This window comes from Peromyscus californicus, unplaced genomic scaffold, assembly GCF_007827085.1.
Source record: "Peromyscus californicus insignis strain IS unplaced genomic scaffold, ASM782708v3 Scaffold_24__1_contigs__length_46423439, whole genome shotgun sequence".
Classification (NCBI taxonomy): domain Eukaryota; kingdom Metazoa; phylum Chordata; class Mammalia; order Rodentia; family Cricetidae; genus Peromyscus; species Peromyscus californicus.
Window position 1 is genome coordinate 4,276,552 of NW_026294535.1, and position 24,357 is coordinate 4,300,908.

At 46.6% G+C, this 24,357-nt stretch overlaps 1 protein-coding gene across 1 annotated transcript; it reads left to right on the forward strand.

Annotated features, from left to right (window-relative positions):
- The first annotated feature begins 56 nt into the window (after window positions 1-56).
- LOC128119620 (serine/threonine-protein kinase PLK1-like) lies at window positions 57-22,055 on the forward strand. Its single transcript, XM_052752984.1, is given in 11 exon segments — window positions 57-3,584; window positions 3,861-4,029; window positions 13,498-13,636; window positions 14,354-14,447; window positions 15,844-15,886; window positions 15,889-16,062; window positions 19,787-19,942; window positions 20,702-20,779; window positions 20,988-21,142; window positions 21,240-21,443; window positions 21,582-22,055. Coding segments are annotated over 11 exon segments (1,815 nt in total). The 5' UTR covers window positions 57-3,179; the 3' UTR covers window positions 21,780-22,055.
- The last annotated feature ends 2,302 nt before the right edge of the window (window positions 22,056-24,357 follow it).

Here is a 24,357-nt window from a genome sequence, read left to right on the forward strand (position 1 = left end):
TTTTTTTTTTTTTTTTTAAAAAAAAAAAAAACCAAATCTCTAGTGATGGACTGGATCATGTGCTATAAGGGATTCCTCAGGATTTCCCAGATGAAATTCAGTAGCTTGATAAATGACTTGAAGGATAGTATGACAGTAATAGGACACTTGCTTAGCATGTGTGAAGCCCTAGGTTCCATCACTTTGTCTGTCTGTCCGTCTGTCCATCTGTCCGTCCCGCACACATCAGAAAGCCAAGACTGACATTTTTAGACAGGGTCTCATTTTGTATCTCCTCTGACCTAAACTTTAAATCAGCTTCATAATGCTACAATTACAGGTGTGTGTTGATACGCTCAACCAGAAGTTCATCTTAAATGTTTGTGTTCACTGGTGTGTGTTCATTTAAATGTAGCTTCCTGGACCAGTAAGATGGGCCAGCAAGTAAAGATGCTTTCCACCAAACCTGATAACCTGAGTTCAATTCCCTATCCCCAGGACCCACATAATGAAGGAAGATAGCTACTCCCACAGGTTGATGTCTGACTTCCACCTATGTGCAATCTCTCTCACTGTCTCTGTCTCTGTCTCTCTCTCACTCACACAAACACATAAACGTCATAAAATTTAATCTAGATTCCTATAAGAGAGAAAACACTTGTCATTCTTATTTTTCATTACTGTCTCTTGTCTTTCCCTCTCTTAAGTCCTCTTTGACGTTCATTGCTCTTTAATGTTTGGGAGCAACCTGACCTAAAAACAGACACTTGGGACATTAGCACTGTGAAATAACACCCACCCAACTCCCCACCCTGGAATGGAGAAGTCTAACTGCAATCAAAATTGCAAACCACTGGTGTAGCTAGGAATAGGATGGAGCTGGGGTGGGGGTCAGACTCCAACTATCCCTTTCCTAGATAGAAATTTCTCAGTGATGCGATTGATTCCCAGTGGCCAATCTCAGAGCTTGGGTGGGAAGGCAACCACTTTTAAGAGCACTTTGCCACACCTGTAGCACTATGAGCCTAAGTAGATGCTGGCCTTGGAGAGATGACAACAGTCTGGCTACTCAATCTTGTGGGTGTCTCTGTAGTTCTCTCATCCATTTCTTTGAAGATTTGGATGTCTTGACAGCAAGAATTATGAGGTTTGGATTGGCACTCAAATGTAATTCTTTGAAACTGGGTCTTGTGTAGTCCAGGTTGGTCTTCAACTTGCCCTTTAGCTAAGGATGTCTTTGAATTGATCCCCTGCCTCTAGAGTTCTGAGATTACAGGCTTGTTCCTGTACTCAATTTACACAGTAGTTTGTGCATTCTAGGCAAGCACCAAACCATATCCCCAGCCCTCAGAACTTCTCTGTGCAAAGGTTGTAGTGAACTTGGAGGAGACATCCCCAATGACTCCTCCTAAGACTTATAGCAGCTTTTCATCTGCTGGAACCCAGGTCCATGATAAAGTTTGGTTCAGAGACTTAGAGAGGCAGGTGTGGTGTTGATCATAGTTAAAGTCTGGTGTCAGGGTCTTTCTGAGGGGATTTAGAGCAGAGATACACAGAACTGCAAACACCTGAGCCTACCAGGTGTCATGCCAAGCCATGGGTTGAGTCTGGAAAATGCTGTGGTTTTCTTCTGAAAAGAGGGCCCCTTCTTCCCTTCTCCCTTTTCCTCACCCCCTTTTTTGGGACAGGATCTTGCTGTAGATCAAGCTAGCCTCAAAACTCAAGGTAATCCTCCTGACTTAACCTTTTTTAAAAAGATATTTTACTATTATTGTGTGAGTCTCTCCCTACCCCGTGTGTGTGTGTGTGTGTGAACACAAGTGTGGAAGCAGAGGACAACTTTGGGGAGTGGGCTCTGGGGATCTACCATGTGGGCTCTGAGGCTCTTAACTCAGGGCATCAGGATGAGTGGCAAGTGCCTTTACATACTGAGCCATCTCACAGGTCCAACAACTTCTTAAGTCATGGTTTCAAGGCCTCTCTCCAAATATAGTCTTAGAAATTGGGGGAGGGGACACACACCTCAGTCCATAAGATATTGTCACCAGTTCCTAAGCACAGTTCTCTGGTCAAGTTGCATAAAAATACTAATGGCAAAAAGAAATGGTTTTGTGTCTTTTGCATATAACCCCCTTTAAAGGCTAATTGATCATTTTTTAAAATGAAAAGTTGGACTAGCTGAGGGGATCCCACTGATAGTAGCTTTTGCTATAAGAGCTTCAAGCCAAGTTGCTGATTGAAGGCCTGTGTGCACAGGGTGGGGAAGTCGTCAGGTGGTAGAGCACTCATCTAATAGGCCAGAGCTGCGGTGCCTGCCTTCCCCAGAGCTTGCCCCACGCCACCCTTGTCTGTGTTGCTTTTGCTTTGCAAGCTTTTAACAAACCACAGCAGCCAAACCTAATACCTGTCCAGTCCTGTGAGTAAATAGTAGGATTGGTAGAGGTGGTTCCCAGGACCCAGCAGCAGTCACGGGGGACTTCTGGTGTGTTGGTAGTGCCTTCTTTTTCAGTCTGTATACTCTTTATACAGTATGTGTCCAGCTAGAGGAAACTCAACATGTGTAATTATAACCAGACCATTTTTCTATAAACACACCATATTTCAATGAAAAGTTTAAATAAGCCAAGAGTGGTGACATACTCCTGTAATATCAGCATATAGAGTCTAAAGCAGGACTGCTAAGTCCAAAGCCTATCTAGGCAGCTTAGAACATTTTTTATTATTAAATTATTAAAAAATAAGTTAATTAAAAATTTAAAGAGTGGGGATTGCTGGAAAGATGGCTCAGCAGACAGGGCACCTGCTATGAGTTGGAATCCCCAGAAGCCACTTCAAAGCCAGAAGAAGGTGCTAGATCCTCACAGAACAATGAGGCACAGGTGAACCACATGAGCACTGTGTGACTGAGAAGAAGAAACCAGGACCAAATCTGGTCAGGCTTACAATCTCTGCGTATCCAATTAGTTCTTGGTTTCCCAGGCTATCCCATGAGCATTCAATGCTCAAGTCCCAACCCTGCAAGTTTCTTGCTCACAAGATACAGGTTTTAAAAGGAGCTGCACCATTAGAGCACTCACATGATGCAGAGTGCTGGGTGGCTTCCATTTTAAATCTCCGTGGCCAATCAACAATGTGCAGGCCTTTGAAAGATTCCCAGCGCCTTGTTTGAATTCGAGGGGGAGCAGAGCAAGTTTAGGAGCATGAAGACAGCAGCCAAAGCTGGAAAGCTGGCTCCAGCACCAGCTGACCTCTGGAAAGCCAGGGTCCAGGGAGATGCAGGTCCCAGTGCCCCAGTGGCTGCCCCACTGTTGAAAAAGATTCCAGAGGTCTTAGTGGACAAAGGCAGCAGGCGCCTTTATGTAAGGGGACGCTTTCTGAGTAAAGCAGGCTTTGTCAAATGCTTTGAGATCTCAGACCAAAACACAAAGGAGGTGTTCGCAGCCAAGATCGTGCCTAAGTCTTTGCTCACACCCTCCCAGAAGGAGAAGCTGTCCAAAGAGATTTCCATTCACCGCAGCCTCTCACATCAACATGTCGTAGGCTTCCACAGCGTTTTTGAGGACAGCGAATTTGTGTTTGTGATTTTGGAGCTTTGTCGGGAGAGGGTGTTTCTGCTGCGGGGCTGGGGTGTTCATACAGGGAATTTGCTGGCAAAGAGCTACTGATGCCTTGTAGTAGCCTATAGGAGTGCTTGGGTTTCAGGACTCTGGGTAAGGGCATGCATTAACAGGAGAGGGTCCTGTGAATGATAATGACCAGTGTATGGGCAGAATCATCAGGAGTCTGCCAAGACCTCCCTTTAATCCCGAGAGCTTAGTCCTGGTCCCATCCAGCTGGTCACCCTTTCCGTGGGCTTCAGTAACTTCTTCCTTCTTCCTCAGTCCCTCCTGGAGCTGCACAAGAGGAGGAAAGCCCTGACCCAGCTGGAGGTGCGCTACTACCTAAGGCAGATAATCCTGGGCTGTCAGTACCTGCACCACAATCAGGTCATTCACAGGAACCTTAGGTTGAGCAGCGTCTTCCTGAACCAGGATCTGGAGGTGAAAATAGGTGAGGTGCTGTTAGCAGGCTATTAGCAGCATCAACCCATTCCTTGTTCTTGCAGCCTTCAGAAGTAAATGTATTCTATTCAAAACAATTCTTTTCAGGGTAAGGGCATGGCTCAGGGTTGGAGCACAGGCCTAGGGTCCCCCAGTGAGAGACTTAGGGCATGGCTAAGGGTAGATCCCCCACCTAGAATCCCCCTGTGAGGGGCTGGGGTTGTGGCTCAGGGGTAGAGCCTCTGCCTAGAATCCCCCAGCATCACCCAGGTGTAGACTTTTATCAATTTCCAGACATTACTCAAGCTATTATTTCCTAACTCCCTGACTCTTCCCTTATCAATGATACAAAACTCCTTTCAGGAAAGAAAACCTGACTTCTGAGAAGAAAGGATCAATGCTCCAATACATCCCAAGCTCCCTAGCAAGGATGAATCACATCAGTGCTGTACTGTAGAAAATTGGGACCTCAGCTCCGGAGCATGCACAGAGGACCTGAAAAAGAGTCCAGGCCTCCAGTCTGGGAGGGGTTCAGGGAGTTGCTCTAAGGACCCCAGTTCTCTGGCTCGGATGCCTGTCAGCCCAGGCTCTAGCCTTGACCAGCCCTCGGGGGTGCCCCTAAATTTTGCCCTGCTGCAACCGCAACTCACCCCACGCCCCACTCGGAGGAGCATGCCAATTTTCTGCAAGGTTCTCAGGGCCTAGGAGGCAGAGAGGACCATGTATTGTCACAACTGGAGGGTGTTTCTGCAGGCAGCATGCCGGGTGAGTACCAAGCTCGCACTTGGTATCTTCCAGCAAAGGGCGGTGTAAGGGGGCGTGCCTTTGAGACTTCTCTCAGAGGCTCAGGCTTCCAGCCCCACTTGGAAAGCACTAAATACTAGCAGGAGGGGGGCCAGGGCTACCTTAGCGCCCCACCTCTCTCAGCTCTATGGAGCTGGGAAATGGGAAAGCACCAACCACAGGAGGTGTCTGTGGTGTGCCCTCAGATGGGGTGTGGCCTCAATACTAGAGGCAATCCTCCTGACTTAACCTCTTGGGGACTGGAATTCTAGACATGATCCACCGTGGCTGGTTAAACATCTCCCCTTAACAGAGGATATCAAATTTTCTTTATAGAGATGATGTAACATTTTAAAGTCATTTAAGTTGAGTTTCACGATCAAATCCATGATGATCTTTCCCAGTTACTGTCCGCACGTGATTTACATTTGTCTCCTGGATGCATGTGTTAGCCTCTCTGTCATTCAATGTCTTTCCAGATCAGGCATTTTCAGTGCCTCCTTAAACACCCCGAGTTCCTCATATTGTGGTGATCCCCGACCATAAAATTGTTTTCATTGCTACTTCATAACTGTAATTTTGGTACTGTTTTGAATTGTAATGTAAAAATTTTGGAACTAGAGGTTCATAAAGGGGTCAAGGCCCAAAGGTTCAGAACTGCTTCTTGAACTCCAGCAAAGTACTGTGGCCTTGAGCTTCACCCACTACCTTATTCCAGCATAGACTACGGTTAGTGTGAGTTCTTTCTGTTGTCTTTCCTCCCAGAATCTGCATGCAGTGGGTAACATTAATATGTTGAAATTGGTCTTGTTATTGCCACTGAAATATAAATGTAAGTTAAATTGACCTTTGCCAAACAAGAACAATATCAAATAAGGTACTTTAGGAAATACCTTGTGCTATGCACAGTGTTAGAAGTAAGAATAGCTATGTCAAAGTAATGAGCAAGTCTATCACCTAAAATTGGTATCTAAACCCTTTGCTAAATTCAAAGGATATTTTCTGACCTGTTTCCATGGTGTCGTTGAACCACTACTCTTTAGACACAATCTCACCATGTAGCCCATGCTGACCTCAAATTTGCACAAAAACTCATATTAAAAATTAAAGGGTTTTATCTAAATTTCATATTCCTCCCAGGGACTAGAAGTGTAGCATGCATGAGGCTCTGGGTTCAATCCTCAGCACCCACATAAACTTGGTACCTTCTACATGCCTGTAATCTCCTACATCAGTCTCCCAAACCCTGATAACCAGGTGTGAGGCAACAGACCCAGGGAACTGTAACTACTGCTGCTCTGGCGTATGTAACTTGTTCCATACACGATTCACCTGGCTGTTAAGTTGTAGCGAGGTCACACATGGACATTTCTTCCTCTGTAATTATTCATCCAGCAAGTCCCTAATGACCATCAACCGGGAAAACCCATTCAGTCTCATTTTCTTCTGCTCATGGTGTCTCCCAGCTTGCATGCTTTATTCAATTAATCAGTTCATTCATTCGGGTCCATTATGAGCACTGAAATCACAGGTTCTGCAGATTAAGAAATGGACATCAGCACCTAGTGAAAATTGTAGCTTTGTTAACCTTTGGATCTCCAGCTTTTAAAGGACCAGCCTTACAAAACCTCCTCATTGACTCTTTCAAGGTCTGCTTCATTCACAGCTAAGCCTCTTACTGCACTGGCATGTAAATGACATGGGGACAGTATCCTTACCAACATCCTTTTATCTTTGTTTCATTTTTAATTAGCTTACAAAGACTGGATGGTTGAAAGGCTTCCTCCAACATCTTTAGTTTTTGTTAACTAACCCTTGCACAGTTTACCCTCCCCGCCCCACTCTCCCCTACCAGCCTGCTGCCAGCCCCACTTATGCCTTTAACCTGGAGTGTTCTCCCCCATTCTTTCATGCAACCTGTGTTTACCATCCCTTCTGATTATATTTTTTACTTTGGCCGCAAGATATAGGTTTTCTTATAGCTTTTTCATATGCCCTTCATTCTAGTTAAGTCTTTTCCAGTGCGTCACTTTCCCATCCAGGTTTGAACCTTCCCACTCCAAGCATCCCCACCTCTACCTTGACTTTTTAACTATATTTTACTAAATCCACCTGCCCTCATGAATCCGTCCCCAATGGCCTGTCTCTAATTACCTGGCTTCCACATGTACTCCAAAAACACACAAAAGAAAATTTTCAAAGCAAGGATACCTGTGTGAGAGACAGTACATTTGTCTTAATGAGGCAGGGTTTCGTGTACTCCTGGCTGGCCTTTTACTCACTGTGTAGCAAGGATGTCCTTCAATTACAGGCAGGCAGCACCATGCCCTATTTGTGTGAGTGTTGAGGATGGAGCCCAGGACCAATTGACCTACATCCCTAGACTAGGGAAGAAACATACAATAGGAAGAAAAAAATTATGTGAACACTAAGTTTATCTTGTGTATTTTTTGAGGCTGATCTTTACTATGATGCCCAGGATGATCTTAAAGCCCCAAGTTCAAGTGTTACACCTGCCTGGGCCTCCTGAGTAAATGACACTGTGGGTATGCACCTCTACATGAAATATGTTTCTTGAGCAGATTCTTGGCATGGCTCCTCTGCACATGCATCTTTGTGAGCATTCATGGAAAATGCTTCTGTGTATAGAAAAGAGCAGATGAATGGGCCCCTGCTGGAAAGGTGGCAACAACTTCCCACTGACCTATGAACCCAATCTAGACCCTTCATTTAACCTGAAACTGCCTCCAGGAGCTGACAATGTTTGACCCTTGGTGCTGTGCTGTTCCATGCACACCTCGGCTTCATTTTTGTTTTGTGGGTTTTTTTTATATTTAGCATAGAACTGAGCTTCTCTGACATTTTTTATATGTTATGTTTTCATTTATGCTCTCACTACCTTTCCCACTCCTTCAATTAGACCTTCCCTCTCTCCACCCCAAACAGATTGACTTTCTGCGTTCATCTCATATACACCATTATCCTCTTTGCCTCCCTCCTCCCGTTAGGTCTCCTCCTCCTGTCTCATAGTCGCCTTTCTAGATGTGCACGTGTGTGTGTGTGTGGGGGGGGGGTCCAACCCCTAGATGGCACACTTTGTCACATCCTTCCACTGTCTGCCTCACTGTGGTCACTTAATCCTTTACATGACAGACAATATATAATTTACTGTCTCTTGAAACTATGAGAGAAAAGGGAGTTCCTAAAGATTTTAGTTCCCAGTTTCAAGTAGTCATGACAGGCTAAGGCTAGAGGTTATCTTCCTGATACCTGAGTCAATTCGCAATATAATGGTAAACAGATCTAATAATACACCTACTTTATAACTAAGCAGTCTGATGCTGAGATGGAAAAAAATCACAGTCTTGATCTTAACTCCCAGCACAATCTCTTCATACCACATTTAATCCACAATACAATTTCAGAAATGAACAAACAGATGCCAAGTTATCCTTTCACAACCTACTTCCTGTTACGCCCACATCATGAGCCCCTCAGAGACCACCAGGAGTCCAAGTTCATATGCAAAAGCAAAGAACCTTTCATGCAAGATCCAGCTTGGGCTCTTCATCCATTCCGACACAGTGGTTGGATCAGGGAGAGCATCGACCTCAGTTGAGGCAGAGTTTTTAAGGAGTAAAGGATGGGGGTTAGGGGAATTCTGGATTCAGATGGGGGTTGAACTCCTGATTGGGCAGGAGTGAGGTAACAGAAGTTTTGTCAAACAGTGGTTGGTACTGGCTGCAAGGAAATTGGCAGTCTATATACAAATCTAGTAAGTTATCCTTAATGAGCACTTAGTGCTGCGGACTGGGTCTCAGTAGGGCCACCAGCCTGAGGGAGAACGGGGTGAAGGTGCTCAGGATAATTGGGATTCGGCGATGACAGACAGACACAGACACCAGAGTATGCTGTGAAACTGCTGCAATTTTACTGAACATCAGGCTGAGATTTCGTACAATCTTAACAAGGGGCAAAAGGAAAACAATAGACGAAATCTTTTGTGGTCACACAATGTGGTTTTCAGAATGATTAATCCTTTCAGGCAGAGACATGCTGTGGCCTGAACCCTAAGAGCCAGATCACGTACTCAATAGCTAGTGATACATTTCTAGTAATTTATTAAAGACAGTTACAAAGTCCTCGCCAAGAGCCTTAGCCCACCTCTTTAGTACAGGTGCTATACCCCTCTGTTGCTTCTGCCTCAACCAGCAAGGAAGACGCAACACCAGGCTCTTCTCCAAGCAGTTTATTCAGGAACCTTGAGACAATCTTCTGACCCTGGGGAAAGCCATCTTCTCTCGCTGGGGAAAGCCAGCCCATGCCCTTTATAGCCACTGGGCAACCAACCCCGTAGTGCCACGTGGACAATGCCGATAGGGTCAGACATACGCAAGCAAGCCAGATTCCACGCCCAAGCCAAATAAGGAGTTGTTTATTCCAGAGAACACCTGCCATCGGGAAGGCGGAAGCCGGACGCCGGCGCCATCTTTGAGGCGTGGCCGTGCACGGCTCTCTACACCCCTCAATATAGCTGACCTTGTCTGCCTATCATATGTACACCATACCTTTCTGCTTCTAACCAGCCTTTCCATAAAAGGCAACTGATTCCCCAACATTCTTTTCCCCCATGATTTACCCAACCAATTCCCTTCATAGTCATAAGCCCCTGTAAAAGGGGGTGGATCTAAGTAATTTCTACTTCTGGGATTTCAACGAGGGGGTGTCCACTATTTCCCATTAATACGGTATTGAATGTACTTTCCAACCATTCTTGTGGGAGTTGCCAGTTTCCTAAGTTTTCTTTCTTGTGAGTTTGCATGAACTGAGTGAGGGTTACCTAACAATCTTTTTACTTTTACATTTTCTTCCTTAGAATCTGTGGGAACCTGAATCATTAGCTCTTTCTGTTCTAAACCATCCATGAGTGCCCCCACTGAAGTAGGGGTTTTTTGTGCTATCTGCCCAAGGGCTTGAATCACTGGGGGCAGTTCCAGTGTAACAGTTGAGGAGTTATCAGGCATGTCAAGCGAGCATCTACGGGAGTCCAGGCACAGGGAGGTTCGTCTATGGAAGTCCAGGCACAGGGAGGTTATTATTATCAGGAAAGAAGAAAGAAGCAGGAGTCTTGCCAACCATCCACGGAAGGCTGGTCTTTAGGGAACAATGTATCTAGGAACCATTGCTCGGGCTGATTGCCAGGGGACTGCCGGCGGGGCCTAGCCTCAAGAGACAAGTGCCCCCCTTCCTCGTGAGACCACCAGATCGGCATTTGTCACACGGGCAACACCGTCGCAGGGGTGGCAACTTAGTACTTGTTTGTCTCAATTCTGATTGGTCTCCTGCAGGGTACATTTGTGGCTTTTCCTGTTTATTGTAATGGTGAGACCTAGTTCTAATATTGTTAGTTTGCAGCCTGTCATGGCTGCCCTAATGTTAAGTTAGGCCTCTTCGCTTCTCTATAAAGAAAGTAACATTCAGAGGTTCCCTTGCCTAGCAGCACTAATAGACTTTCAAAGCAGCAGCCAAGGTCTGGAGGAGTTGCATGTGTTTACAAGGGAAGCTGTCAGGAGGTGTTTAGGAAGGCATTTAGGAATCAGAATACAGATGCTTTAGCATCAAAAGAGCATTGGAAGGAAATTAGCAGCTCTAGTGTTTGTCTGGCTTTTCAGCTTGCTACCCCAAGATTGAACTACCAGCTCCTCCCCAGCCTCTCCTCTACTTGGCAAAATAAAACACTTTTTAGATTGAAGGTATTGATTTGTTATAACATGGTGTCTTTCTTTCCCTTATTTAGTTTCTACTCGTAATAATAATCTTAACTATGCAATCCAGCTCAACTTCAGGAGAATGAGGAAATTACAAACCCAAAGAAGAGCAGCAGGACTCAAGGACTACAAGATATTAATAGCAGAAGGATGGGTGCCACAGTTGGATGGGTGCCCTCGGAGCTGCAGATGGATTTGGTGTTTAAGGTGTATGTCAGTCGGAACTGTCACAGCTGTCCCATAGTTGGCAGTGGTGAGCTTCTTGCTGAACTTGCTCTTCTTGGACCCAAGGTGCTCATGGCTTCAACAATGCTCATGTCTTCTTTAGCATTCCCAAGGACCATGTGTTTGCCACAAAAACACTGAGTCTCTGCAGTGCAGATGAAAACTGGAAATTGTTTGTCTTGGTTCATCATTTGCCATGGACAAAATACCAGGACCTGAACGTTCAGGATGACATTCGCATCCTTAAATTTCACCCCATAGATGGACTTCATATGAATGACTATGGCACATAATGTCACCACCCAGACATGAATCCTGGAATAATTCAGTGAAAGGAGAAACACTCGTAACCAAATACTTCCTTTCAAATGCTCAGAGCAGCAAAGTTTTCTTCTACCTTGGGAACTTTGCAAATAGCTAGAGGAAGACTCAGCTTAAGGGTGGCTGTCTATACCGAGGTTGAAGACCACTGTGGACTTGACCATAGATCTAGTGGCCACAGGGCACAGGGCAATCTGCAAATGCTCTTTAAAAAAAGTTAACAGAGAGGCACCGTTCACCAAAGGATGGAAACTGATGCAAACTCACAGCCAAATACTAGAAGGAGTTCAGTGAATCCTAGAGAACAGGAGGAGAAAGGATTGTAGGAGCCAGAGGGGTCAAGGACACCACAAGAAGACTAACAGAATCAACTAACCTGTATCTGATTAGTTCTTGGTTTCCTAGGCTATCCCACGTGCATTCAGTCCTCAAGTCCCCGCCCATCAAGTTTCTTGCTGCACCATTAGAGCACTCACATGATGCAGAGTGCTGGGTGGCTTCTGTTTTAAATCCCCGTGGCCAATCAGCAACGCACAGGCCTTTGAAAGATTCCCAGCGCCTTGTTTGAATTCAAGGGGGAGCAGAGCAAGTTTAGGAGCATGAAGGCAACAGCCAAAGCTGGAAAGCTGGCTCCAGCACCAGCTGACCTCTGGAAAGCCAGAGTCCAGGAAGATGCAGGTGCCAGTGCCCCAGTGGCCGCCCCCCTATTGAAAAAGATTCCAGAGGTCTTAGTGGACAAAGGCAGCAGGCGCCTTTATGTAAGGGGACGCTTTCTGAGTAAAGTAGGCTTTGTCAAATGCTTTGAGATCTCAGACCAAAACACAAAGGAGGTGTTCGCAGCCAAGATCGTGCCTAAGTCTTTGCTCACACCCTCCCAGAAGGAGAAGCTGTCCAAAGAGATTTCCATTCACAGCAGCCTCTCACATCAACATGTCGTAGGCTTCCACAGCGTTTTCGAAGACAATGAATTTGTGTTTGTGATTTTGGAGCTTTGTCGGGAGAGGGTGAGTGTTTCTGCTGTGGGACTGGGGTGCCCATACCGTGAATTTGCTGGCAAAGGGCTACTGATGCCTTGGAGTAGCCTTAGAGGAGTGCTTGGGTTTCAAGCAATTATGAAAAGGCTTCTAGTGAGGGTGATGAGTGGGGTTGAGAAAAGACTCTGGGTAAGGGCACGCATTAACAGGAGAGAGTCCTGTGAATGATAATGACCAGTGTATGGGCAGAATCATCAGGAGTCTGCCAAGACTTCCCTTTAATCCGGAAAGCTTAGTCCTGGTCCCATCCAGCTGGCCACCCTGTTCGGTGGGCTTCAGTAACTTCTTCCTTCTTTCTCAGTCCCTCCTGGAGCTGCACAAGAGGAGGAAAGCCCTGACCCATCTGGAGGTGCACTACTACCTAAGGCAGATAATCCTGGGCTGCCTGTACCTGCACCACAATCAGGTCATTCACAGGAACCTTAGGTTGAGCAACGTCTTCCTGAACCAGGATCTGGAGGTGAAAATAGGTGAGGTGCTGGACCTGCAGGTGCCTGGTGCCAGTACAAGAGGAGGCAAGGAGAGGGAATCTGGGAGAATGGGAGCCAGAGAAATGGAGGGCCGGTGGGACATGGAGGTGCTGCCCTCCAGAACGCCCTCTAGTCTAGAAATGGAGGGTGAGGGGCCCACACTCCAGTGTCTTGCCTTCAGATGCATTTGCTCTTTTTGTTTTTGTGTTTGCTGTTGCTGTCTTGTGTACCTCAATACAGTAGTTCTGAAAATAGTTTACTTGGGGATGCCTCCCCCAATTACTACCCTATCTCATAGCACTGAGCCAGGTGCTCCTCAGTCAGTTTCCTTTTTAAACTGGAGGTCTAGACGTATGCCATGGAGCAAGGCTGGCAGCATTCCCTCAGCTGTCTCTTTACTGAGCTGAAAAGTCCTGTTCCCTTGAGACTCTGATTTGCCTCAGTCCCTATTCCCATGTCACCTTTCTTACCTTGTCCATCAGCAGTCACGAAGAGTATTTCCTTGGTTCCCTAGTGCATCCAATTCTGTTGTCATGTGGTTTAAATTTCATTTATTTATGTGAGGGGTGGGGATAGAAGGTAACTTTCAGGAGTCAGTTGTCTCCTTGCACTGTGTGGGTCCCAGGGTCGACTCAAGCCATCTGTCTTAGAGGCATGCACCTTTACCTACAGAGCCATCTTGCCACCCTAGCCCTGCTATCTAAAAGAGCAGTGTAAAGGGCAGTGGGAGGCCAGCCAGCGCCAGCAAAGTAGAAAGGTTCCCGGAACAGAGACTTTGGAGTCTGATTCTCAATGGTCAGACCTGAGGCAGCTGTCTGCAACCACAGATGACCCAGACCTAGCAGCTGAGCGTCCTCTCTTCTTTCCTCTGTCCCAGGGGTTTTCAGGCTGGCAACCAAAGTGGAATATGAAGAGGAACAAATGAAGACCTTTTGTAGCCCCCAGAACTTCGTAGCTCCCGAAGCGGTGAGACTGGGAAGTTTTGAGGAGGATGTATGGTCCATCGGGTGCATCATGTAAGTTGGGAACGGACTCAGGAGCTATGGGTCTCAATGGGGCTTTCTGAGGCACTTCACCCAGTTGACCTTACCCTCTGGATCCTTCTTCTTTATAGAAAGGCTATTTCAGGGAGCAGATTGCCCACATGAAGCCCTATTTCCTTATTAATCTGGTGTAGGATATAGGATTTCCTGTCGCTTGGACTTATGGTCCAGAGAAGGGACGAGAAAGTCTCTACAATTCTTCCTCCAGCTCTTTGCTGTTTACTAAAAGCATGCACAGACCCAAACCATCAACACCTGAGAGCTTGTTAGGACTATGGACTCTTAGTTCTGAACCTGGGTTTAATTGTGTCCTTGGATGACTTTCAAGAAAGCTTTGGAAGCACTGATGAGCACTGATAGGAGAATCAGATCACCAGAAAGGCTGATGGTAGGAAGAAGTCCCATCATGGTGGCCTGTGGTGGATAGCAGTGGCCTCTGTGGTACTTGGAGTCCTCTATTACTGCAGCCCAGAGCTGGGGAATTCCTGACCCCTTAGTATCCGGGTGTTATCAGCTACATTCTTCTGAGGGCTTGTCCTAGCCAAGGTTACCGTGGCACTAGGCAGACTTGGAGACCATCCCCATCTCTTCCTAGTCAGTGAATCCAGCACAGCCCCCTTCCCCTAGACAATGACTTATGCATTTGGACTTTCCTGGGAGTTTGAGCAAAATTCTTCCTTGTACCTCCAGGTACACCTTGCTAGTGGGCAAGCCACCTTTTGAGACCTCATTCGAAAAAGAAACCTACCTCCGGATGAAACCAAATGAATACAGTGTTCCCAAGGTGACAGCAACACAATTTTATTTTGTTTCACCCAAAAGCTATTCACTGAGCCCAGCTATATCCTGAGGACAGAGCCTTGCCTCTAGTATAGCCACAGAGAATGTATGTGTGAAGGCTGGCCTTGAACTCGCTGCATGTTGAGTTTGAATGTCAAATTCTCCTGCCTCTACCTCCCAAGTGTTGAGATTATAGGCATGCAGCACCATGCTGGCTTTATGGGGTATACTGGGAACTGAACTGGGTTTTGTGCTTATAGGCAAGCACTCTGCCAACTGAGTCCCATGCCTAGCTTCCTGAATGGATGTAAAGTGCAGGGAGAAAATGGAGAAGAGGCAGACGTGCTTAAGCTTGGGACATGGACCATCTCCACCTAGCTGAGCTGTGTTTAGCAGATGATGGCTTGACTCTTGTGAACCAGGTTTCCCATCTACAAAGTTTAAGTTTCCCCAAGGGCTTCCAGTGACAAAATGACATCTTTTTTTCACAACCAATGGCATACATCCGTTTGAAGGGATAACCCATTTCTGGGGACTAGGTCTACCTGGGATATATGACCACTTTCAAATTGGTGTCCTTGACTTGTATATAGAGTAGCTATTTCACAGAGAATCAGCTCACTGCAGACAGCATGGACTGGCTTGAGCCAGCTGGACTGCTGTGGTATAAGTTCTGGCTTTATCACCTAGGCTGTGTGTATTCTCAGACAGGGGCACTTTCTCAATTCTGAGCCTGCTTCTTCATCTAAAGTGAGGCATAGTAGTGGAGTGAGTAGTCTTCACTTTTGTGAGGCTGAGGCAGGGGAACCTCAAGTTCCAGGATAGCCTGAGCTACATAGGGAGATCCTGACTCAAACTATATAGGGGGAGGGAGTCTTTTAGGAGTTTTTGTGAGGCCCAAATGAATTAATATACAAGACTGCATTCCTGATACATAAGAAGCCTAGAGTTAATGCTCTGACTGACAGGCCTGTTCTAGGTCTTATCCCATATACCAGGTGTCCCACGTGGTGGGGTCCCAGGTATGGTACTGCTCCCCCATTCTACAGATACGCCTTGGTGGGCCCAGAAAGCCCAGGCTATTTGTCAGAGCTGGAATCATGGGGGTGGAACTGGGATTTAAACACAGGTCTGGGGACCTGGAGGCCCCTCTAGTAGTAAATAACTAAATGTGCTTTGCAAGGGCAAGCTGGGGAAATCGTCCCAAGTTAATGTTGAGTGCCAAGTGGCAGGAAATGATCCTTCTCACCAGCAGGGTGACACTGGTCCTTGCTAAAGCTGGGGTGGAGGACCTGGTGGAGCTTACGGCCACTGAACTATGGTATATTTGAGATAGGAGCAGCCACATGTCAGGTGGGGTCCCTGTCTCATCTCACTTAGGCTCTGCTTCTCCCCTCCAGCACATCAATCCCATTGCTGCCTCCCTCATCCAGAAGATGCTTCAGGAAAACCCACTGCCCGCCCCACCATTGAGGAGTTGCTCAAAGATGAGTTCTTCACTTCTGGCTATATCCCTGCCCATCTGCCCATCACCTGCCTCACCATCCCACCAAGGTTGTCAGTGGCTCCCAGCAGCCTGGACCCCAGCAGCAGGAAGCCTCTCATGGTCCTCGAGAAAGGTGAAGCTTGGTCTTGGTAGGGTAGACTGCAGAGAGCCCATATTTCCAGGATGCATTTCAGGGTGCATGCACCTTACTCTGCCCCCAGAAGTGGGTCCTATCCTTGAGGTCTGGTCCCTGGGTTCTTCTGACCCTTGGGCTTGGCAGGAAGAACAGACTGAATCAACCCATTTGATCTGATAAGGAAAAAAATGGACTGAACACCAAGCCCATGAAATTATTTTTGATTATGTTTAAAAGTCTCTATCGTCACCTTTGCATGTTTTTGTTGAATGCTGGAACTTGTCAGGTATAGACATGGAGTATAACACGGCACCCATACTCATTCTCATTCTCAGCCATGGTTTACTCTGCACCTTTCACCCCTTTGAGTGCTTGTGTTTTGTCTGTCAGGAGAAGGTCTCTCACTGTCACCAGGCTGCTCTGGAGTCAGTCCTCCTGCCTAGGGCTCTGGATTACAAGTTTGTCAGCACATCTCACTTTTGAAATGTCACTACAGCCAACTCCAGCAGTCTGCCATTTTACACTTAAACTAAAGTACATCAGTAAGTTCGAGGCCCGCCTGGTCTACAGAGCGAGTACCAGGACAGCCAGAGCTGTTAGAGAAACTGTCTGAAAAAGAAAACGAAGGATTAAATAGGTAGAAGAATGAACAGGAAGCATCTGACTCTCTTTTCCCAGTCTGTTTACATTTCTTTTGATGTTTTCATCATCAATCCTCTATGTGTTTCTCTTAACTGATTAAGAGCAAACTTTGTTTCTTTTTGAAATTTATTTATTTATAATGAGGACACCAGATCTCATTACAGGTGGCTATGAGCCACCATGTGGTTACTGGGAATTGAACTCAGAACCTCTGGAAGAGCAGTCAGTGCTCTTAACCGCTGAGCCATCTCTCCTGCCCCAAGAGCAAACTTTCTTCTGTTAGTGCTTCTGTGTATACTTCTTGAAAACAGACATGACAGACATCAGCACAACCTTCAGGACTGTGAGCATTAATCCAACCCCATATTGTCTTCACAATTTCTTTTTCTTTTTTGTTTTCCTTCTTTTCTTTCTTTCTCTCTTTCTTTTTCTTTCTTTCTTTCTCTTTCTTTCTTTCTTTCTTTCTTTCTTTCTTTCTTTCTTTCTTTCTTTCTTTCTTCCTTCCTTCCTTCCTTCCTTCCTTCCTTCCTTCCTTCCTTCCTTCATTCCTTCCCTTTTTTTTGAGACAAGATCTCACTATGTAGCTCAAGCTGGCCTCCAGCTCACAGAGATCCACCTGTTTCTGCCTTCCAAGTGCTAGGATCAAAGGCGTGAGCCACCTCACCTGGTAGCATTCTTTTTTTTTTTTACTCCCTCCCTCCCTCCCTCCCTCCTTCCCTCCTTCCTTTTATTTACTTACTTATTTATTTATTTATTTATTTAATTTATTTATTTATTTATTTATTTATTTATTTATATATTTATTTATTGAAACAGACTATGAAGCCAAGACTGGCCTCAGGTTTGAAATCTCTGACCTCACTACCCCCTCTCCCCCCAGATGCTGGGCTTATAGGAGTGTGCCACTGTATTTAGAATTACTATTTTTTTCTTGCAGTTTTATTTGACCTTAACATATTTCATTAAGGGTTGTAGTCTTTGAGAAGTAACTTGAAGGACTTTGTTTCTCTGTGTGGCTATACCACCAATTTAATATAAAGTTCTCAGTTTGTCTGTTCAATTAGATTTACATTTTTAGGCAAATGACTTGTGATGATTTAGTTTCGGTTTTGGTGCTTTGAGACAGAGTCTCATGTTGTTCAGGCTAGCCTTGAACTGCCAAATGCTGGGGTTACCAATGTGTGCCTCACCCTGACTCAATGACTTGGATTTTTTGGAATAATTTTAGGGCTATACAAAGTGTTATAAACAAAATAGAGCTGACTTCCTATGTGCCCTTCCCTCAGCTTCCTACACTATCAGCATCTCTCTACTACAGAGTAATTACCAAAACTAAAACGTTAACCACAAGATAATCCTGTCAACAAACTCCAGTCCTCATGTCAATCAAACAGATTCCCCATTAACATCACCTTGTTCTGTACCAGGGTGCAAGTCAGTACCGCACATGGCATTTAGAGGCCTCAGCTTCTTAGTTTCCTCTAGCCTGTGACAGTCTCTGGGTTTTTCCTTGTGTCTTGTGACCTTGACACTTTCAGAGGGTGCTGATGAGTGTCTTTCCTGTTGGGTTTGTTGCTTCCTCATGATTTAGGGGAGATTCTCCATTCTGAGCAGGAATGCTGCAGAGGGGATGTGCTCTTTTCAGTGTGTCGGGGAGACAAGGCTGTCTCTGCTACAGATACTGTTTTTTCGGTCATTGATAAATATCTTGCAGGAAGTTGTTTGAAAAACTGCTGCCTATCAATTTTGGCACCCACAGGTGGGTCTTGGTGTAGTAATTATTTCTGTAATTATTTTCCCCTTTAAATTTTTGAGACAGTGTCTCATGTGGCCCAGTCTGCTTAGAATTCCCAGTAGCCAAGGATGACCTTGAGCTTCTGTTCCTTCTGCCTCTGTCTCCTGAGTGCTAGGATTACAGGCGTGGACCACCATGGCCAGTTTATAAGGAGCTGAGAATGTTAATTCAGGGCTTCACACTAGACAAGCACTCTGTTAATTGAGCTATTGCTGAGCCCCCTTTTCTGTTCCCCTTTCCTGTAGTGCTGGACTTGTGGATCCAATCTTATGGGGAGGCATTAAAATACTGTTCCTTTAGGATTCTTTTCTTAGTAAAGTAGCAATAAATGAAAATGTTTTATAGACATTTTCTAGATTATCCAAAGGTAGAGAATTGTATCATGTGTTATGTGATCCTGGAGTAGTCGTCCTCCATTTTCAATAGTTTTATTTGGACAAGTTTGATTTTACATATTCTGCAAACAGTCTCATTTTGTTTTTCCTGTGAATGGGTGTTTTACATGCATATGTGAATGTGTAGCACATGAATGCCTGGTGACCACAGAGGCCAGAAGATGGTCTTGGATCTCCTGGAACTGGAGTTACAGGTGGTTGTGAGCCTCCATGAGAATGCTGGGAACCAAAGCCAGGTTTTTGACAAGAATAGCCAGTGCTCTTAGTGGCTGAGTCATCTCTCCAGCCCCTTTTTGGCTAGTTTTAAAATCAGAGCTTGGATATTTTATTTCACACTTAAGTTCTTAATACAGAATGGTGGGATTGTTGTTTTTAATTGAAAATTTAGGGAATGTCCTGTTTCACTGGAGAACTGACACATGCTGGTTTGGGGAAGTGAATTGTTCAAGAATAAAGACAGCAACAGTGACCAGCGCAGCCCTGATCACCATAGGCCAACTAATGCTTCAGTGTGGATTTCATTAGACTCACTTATCTGTAAGCACACAAAGCAAAAGGCTTACACTGCGCTTCACCCATCCTTCCGCCTTCCTGGATGCACAAAGTGCCCTTCGTTCTTTGCTTGAATTGGTGCCTCCAGGCTCCCTCCCTGAGTGACAGCAACAGCAGGTGTCCTGGAAGGGCAGGCTGTTGGAGCAGAGGCCTGAGCTCCTGAAGCTTTGTGGCCTCTCAGTAAGCACCATATACCTGACACACCAACGCGGTCCTGACTCAGTTCCCACAGCAGTGAGAGCTGATGGGACTGTGGGAAGAGTGCTGGCTGTGGCAGGCAGGCCTGTGCTCCCTCCAGCGGTTTTGTGCCTGGCTAATGGCCATGTCACCTTCTTAGGTGTAGAGAGACCCTTGCCTGACCGTCCCTGGGAAAAGGAGGAGCCAGTGGTTTGGGGGACAGGTGAGGCCATCGAGTGCCACCTCAGTGACATGCTGCAGCAGCTGACCAGGGTCAATGCCTCCAAGCCCTCAGAGCGAAGGCTGGTGCGGCAAGGTGAGTCCTGCAGGGGGCTTCCCATCTGGAGAAGGCAGGGTATCTCAGTCAGCAAGCAGATCCCCCATTTCCTGGAGATCAACATCCAGATGAGTTAGCCTGACACCCAAGGCCCTCCTGGTGTGCCTTCTGCCTGTTTCTGCCCCATCTCACTCTGTAGGTGACTGATAGGTCACCTCTGCACAGCTGTGTCTGTTGTCTCCTTTCTGCCCAGGGAATTAATCCCTTGGTCCTCAAGAGACTCAGGTCAGCTCCAGCCTCAGGGCTTTTGTGCCCACTGCCACCACCCTGACTCCCACTGCCAGCACTTCCTAACCTGATGAAATTCTCCATAACATTTCTTCCCAACACATTCATGCATCTGCAGTTGGGACTCGGGTGCACTGAGGTGGTTCTAGTGTTGCAGGAATTGTTGGATCTGCACAGTTTCTTCAGCACTTTAATCTGGGGCACTAGGCTTTCCACCAGCCCTGATGTTAATGACTTTGATTACTCTTCATCCCTCTGGTTGGCATGTGGGTCCTTCTAGAAGCCTAGGGTTTTCTTTTCCTATCCACACCTACCACAGTTCCTGAGACACAGTAAAGGGGCCCACTTAACGAATTGGGACTTGACGTCCTGGGCTGCAATTTGGGTGTATAGGTTTGTGCCGTCAGAGCCCTCCACAGGCTTCATAGGGTGCCCCCCCAGCTCTGGGGAGGATTATCTGAGAAGACAGAAGAAGGGGCTGGCCTAACCAGTTCTCTGTTTCTATCCCAGAGGAGGCTGAGGATCCTGCATGCATCCCCATCTTCTGGGTCAGCCAGTGGGTAGACCAATCAATGAAGTATGGACTTGGTAGGTGTCTCCAGAATGTATGATGGGCAGGGGATGGTGTTGCCATAGTAGCCTTTGAGTGAACAAGTGAGTGATGTCTGTAATTGTGTGGCTGTGTTACCAAGAATTGTTAGGGCCTAATACATGCAAGCACTCTACTACTGAGCTATTCCCAGCCTTTGTCCACCTCCTCCTGCCTTTCTAAGATAGGCCTCCCCCTGCCCATTAGGGTATCAGCTCTGTGATAACAGTACAGGGGCACTCTTTAATGACTCAACATGCCTCGTCCTCTACAATGATGGCGACAGCCTCCAGTACATAGACCATGAGGGTATGGAGTCTTACCCCACCATGAGCTCCCACCCTGACTCCTTGATGAAGAAGGTGGGAACTGGCTACTGTAAGAGGGTGTGGCAGGGTATGGGGGCTGCCTCAGGGTCAGGCTCTCATTCTGGAATCCCTGCCTCAACTCTCCAACCAGATCACTCTCCTCCAGCATTTGCGAAGTTACATGAATGAACACCTGCAGAAGGCGGGGGCCAACAACACGGAGGCAGGGGCCAACACCACACCCCGGGAAGGTGATGAGCTGGCCCGGCTGCCCTACCTGAAAAAATGGCTCCGCACAAGCCACGCCATTGTCCTGCACCTCAGCAACGGCACTATACAGATTAATTTCTTCCAGGTGTGTAGGGGCCTGTACTTGAGGTGGCTGGGTGGGGTGGAAGTGCTGTTCCTTTCACCAGGTGGGGAGCCTTCCTCCCCTTTGCCTCAACCTCAGGCACCAGCTGAGCTTTTCACTCACTCCCTTCTTCCCTCCAAGGACCACATTATTCTGTGCCCCATGATGGCAGCTGTGACCTGCATCAAGAACCAGGACTTCCACACATCCTGCTTGAGCCTTCTGGAGGAATATGGCTGCTGCGAGGAACTGGGTAGACAGCTATGCTATGCCCACACCATGGTAGACAGGCTGCTGAGCTCAAAGTCTCCCAACAGCAGACTCCAGGACAACTCCTAGGCCTCCGTCCTTTGGGCTGGTGCCCCTTCACTCTGCAAGCTCTGCCTGGGGCTGCATTGCTGGACTTCTGGGACTGCTGTTCAGTAGCCCTATCCATGGGGCTGGGTGGGGAAGGGGCTGCTGTGTAAGTTATTTTTGTATATGTTTGGATCTGAGTTTATAACCTCTTCCCCTGCCCTCAGTCTACTGTATAACTTGTATAGATATATTTCTATTGAATTTGAGACTGTTCTTTCCTTGCCTTTATATTTATTCAATATATGTGCATATCTTTTCTTCTCCTGTGTTTTTGTGAGTACCCCGAACCCAGTGTATTTCTCTGTTCCAACAGCCTCAGGCTGTTAAACTGCTGTCCAATATGTTGATGCTCCCTAGACAAGGTTGAGCCACAGCCTTAACTCCTTGGTCCACCTTTGGGGCACCTGGTTGTCTCAGCTCTTTGAAATCTTGCAGGACCTCCCATCATCCAAAGTTGGTGACTAGTAGGGCAGGAAGAAGCTCTCAGAAGCACAGGTTCTCAGGGCATGGTGAGTGTGTAGCAGCAGCCTCGGGAAGCAGTGTGTGAAATAATGGATGTAGCCTGCAGGGACTTGGCCCACAGCCTGGTGTACTTCAGTTGGGAGCTTCCTATAGTGGTGCTTCTGGGGATGGTCAGGACAAGGACACTGACTCAGTTATGGCAGGCCATCCCTGATCCATGTCCCACCTAGGCTCTAGAACACAATTTATTCTTCATGACATGGAGTATGTCTTGCACTGATAATCCTCTTTTAGGACTGGAACCTTTTCAGAGATGTGGGTGGAGAAATGGGCTGTAGGGATAATTCACTGGGTCCCTTCTCTCAGGAAGAGACCCCTCCAAGCCTGCTCATCTGTTCCCAGGGGACAATCCAGTCCCTCTTCCCCAAGGCACTCTCCATCAGGGGCTGATCTGCAGCTTAGAGGACATTAGACAATGTCTGGAGGCATTTTGGCTGACTTGCCTTGGGAAGAAAGTACCTCTATCAACCTGTGAGGCCAGGGATGCTGCTAAGCATGCCACAGTATAACATGGCATAGGCTACAGGGAACTACCCACCCTTTCCCTGACAGTTTTCTTTTCTGAATCAGTACCGCCCAGGTTGAGAAACCATGACTTAGAAAAGGATTTTGTTGACATGGGTTCTTACTCCCTAGTTTAGCTCGGCCTTGAATTCTCTACTTCCCACTTCCTGAGGGCCAGGGTTACAAGCATCATGCCGGGTTTAGAAAATGACTTTTTAACCTTCACTATGCTTCACATGATTGTGACTGGATAGGTAGCCTGTAATTGTGGCACTCAGGAAGGTGAGGCGGGAGGATCCTGAGTTCAAGCTACATAGAAAAAAAGGTGCTGGTTCTCACTGTTCTGACCTAATGAGCTAGGTAGGACACAGTGTCAGTGTTTACCTAAGGTTAAGAATGTGGGGAAGTGAACTAATGTCACAGCAGTACAAAGGACAAAGCAGCACCTTCTGATCCTCCTGCCTCCGCTTCTCATGTTCTGAAGTACAGACATGCACCACCACGGAAGGTTCTGTGCAGTGCTGGGAATAGAACCCAGGGCATCATTTACACTAGGCAAGAACCCTACCAACAGGATTACTTTCCCAGTCAGGCTGTGGCACACCCCTTTAATACCAGTACTTAGGAAGCAGAGGCAGGGGTATCTCTGTGGGTTTGAGGCCAGCCTGGTCTATAGAGTGAGTTCCATGACAGCCAAGACTACAGAGAAGCCCTTTCTCAAAAAAACAAGTCTCAGAAAACGATTATGAAATACAAAGAAAACTCAGAACTAAGCTTCTACACTGAAGTCACTCAACTGCAGCAAGTTTATGTATAACTTCACTAGATTTTTATAAAACTTGAGAAAAAATTGTCAGATATTCATACGTACAAGCACTTATGGATTGGGAATACTCAGTTTGAGACCCATAGGCTTCAAATCCCTGAAAGACACCCAATCATCAAACACTCTAAAATTGTTCTGTAGGCTGGGCTAACAATATGAATACAGGTTAATGCATGTTTTGGAGGGAGGCTATATTGCCAAGTGGTAGTGACACATGCCTTTAATCTGACACTCAGAAAATGGGGATGGTTATACTGGCATTTGTGTTAAGGGTACAGTCATGGAATCCATGTGCTTAGCTTTAGAAAATTGCCCCAGGATTCCCTAGCAGATTGAGAATGCAGCCAACAGGGTGTTGGCAGCCTCCAGCCTCAGGTTTCCTGGCCATAGGAAAGTCACAAGGTTGGAGGCTGACTTAGCCATCTTATCCGGGAAACAGGAACCCCTCTGATCTGCCCTTGATGGGATACTGTTGCTGTGCTAGGCACCAGGGTGGGATGGCACCTGACATTGCTGCCATCAGCTGGCAGGTGGCAAGGATTCTGCATGTCTTGTGGCAGGCACAGGTGTCCATACACAGTCTATGCTAACATCAGGAGCCTAAGCAGAGTGGGCAGAATGCAAGTGGTGACATGTAGCTAGAGTTTTCCTGCCTGGCTCACAGTCAGGGCAAATCTCTCTCACCTGCCAGTCCCACAGCCGTCAGAC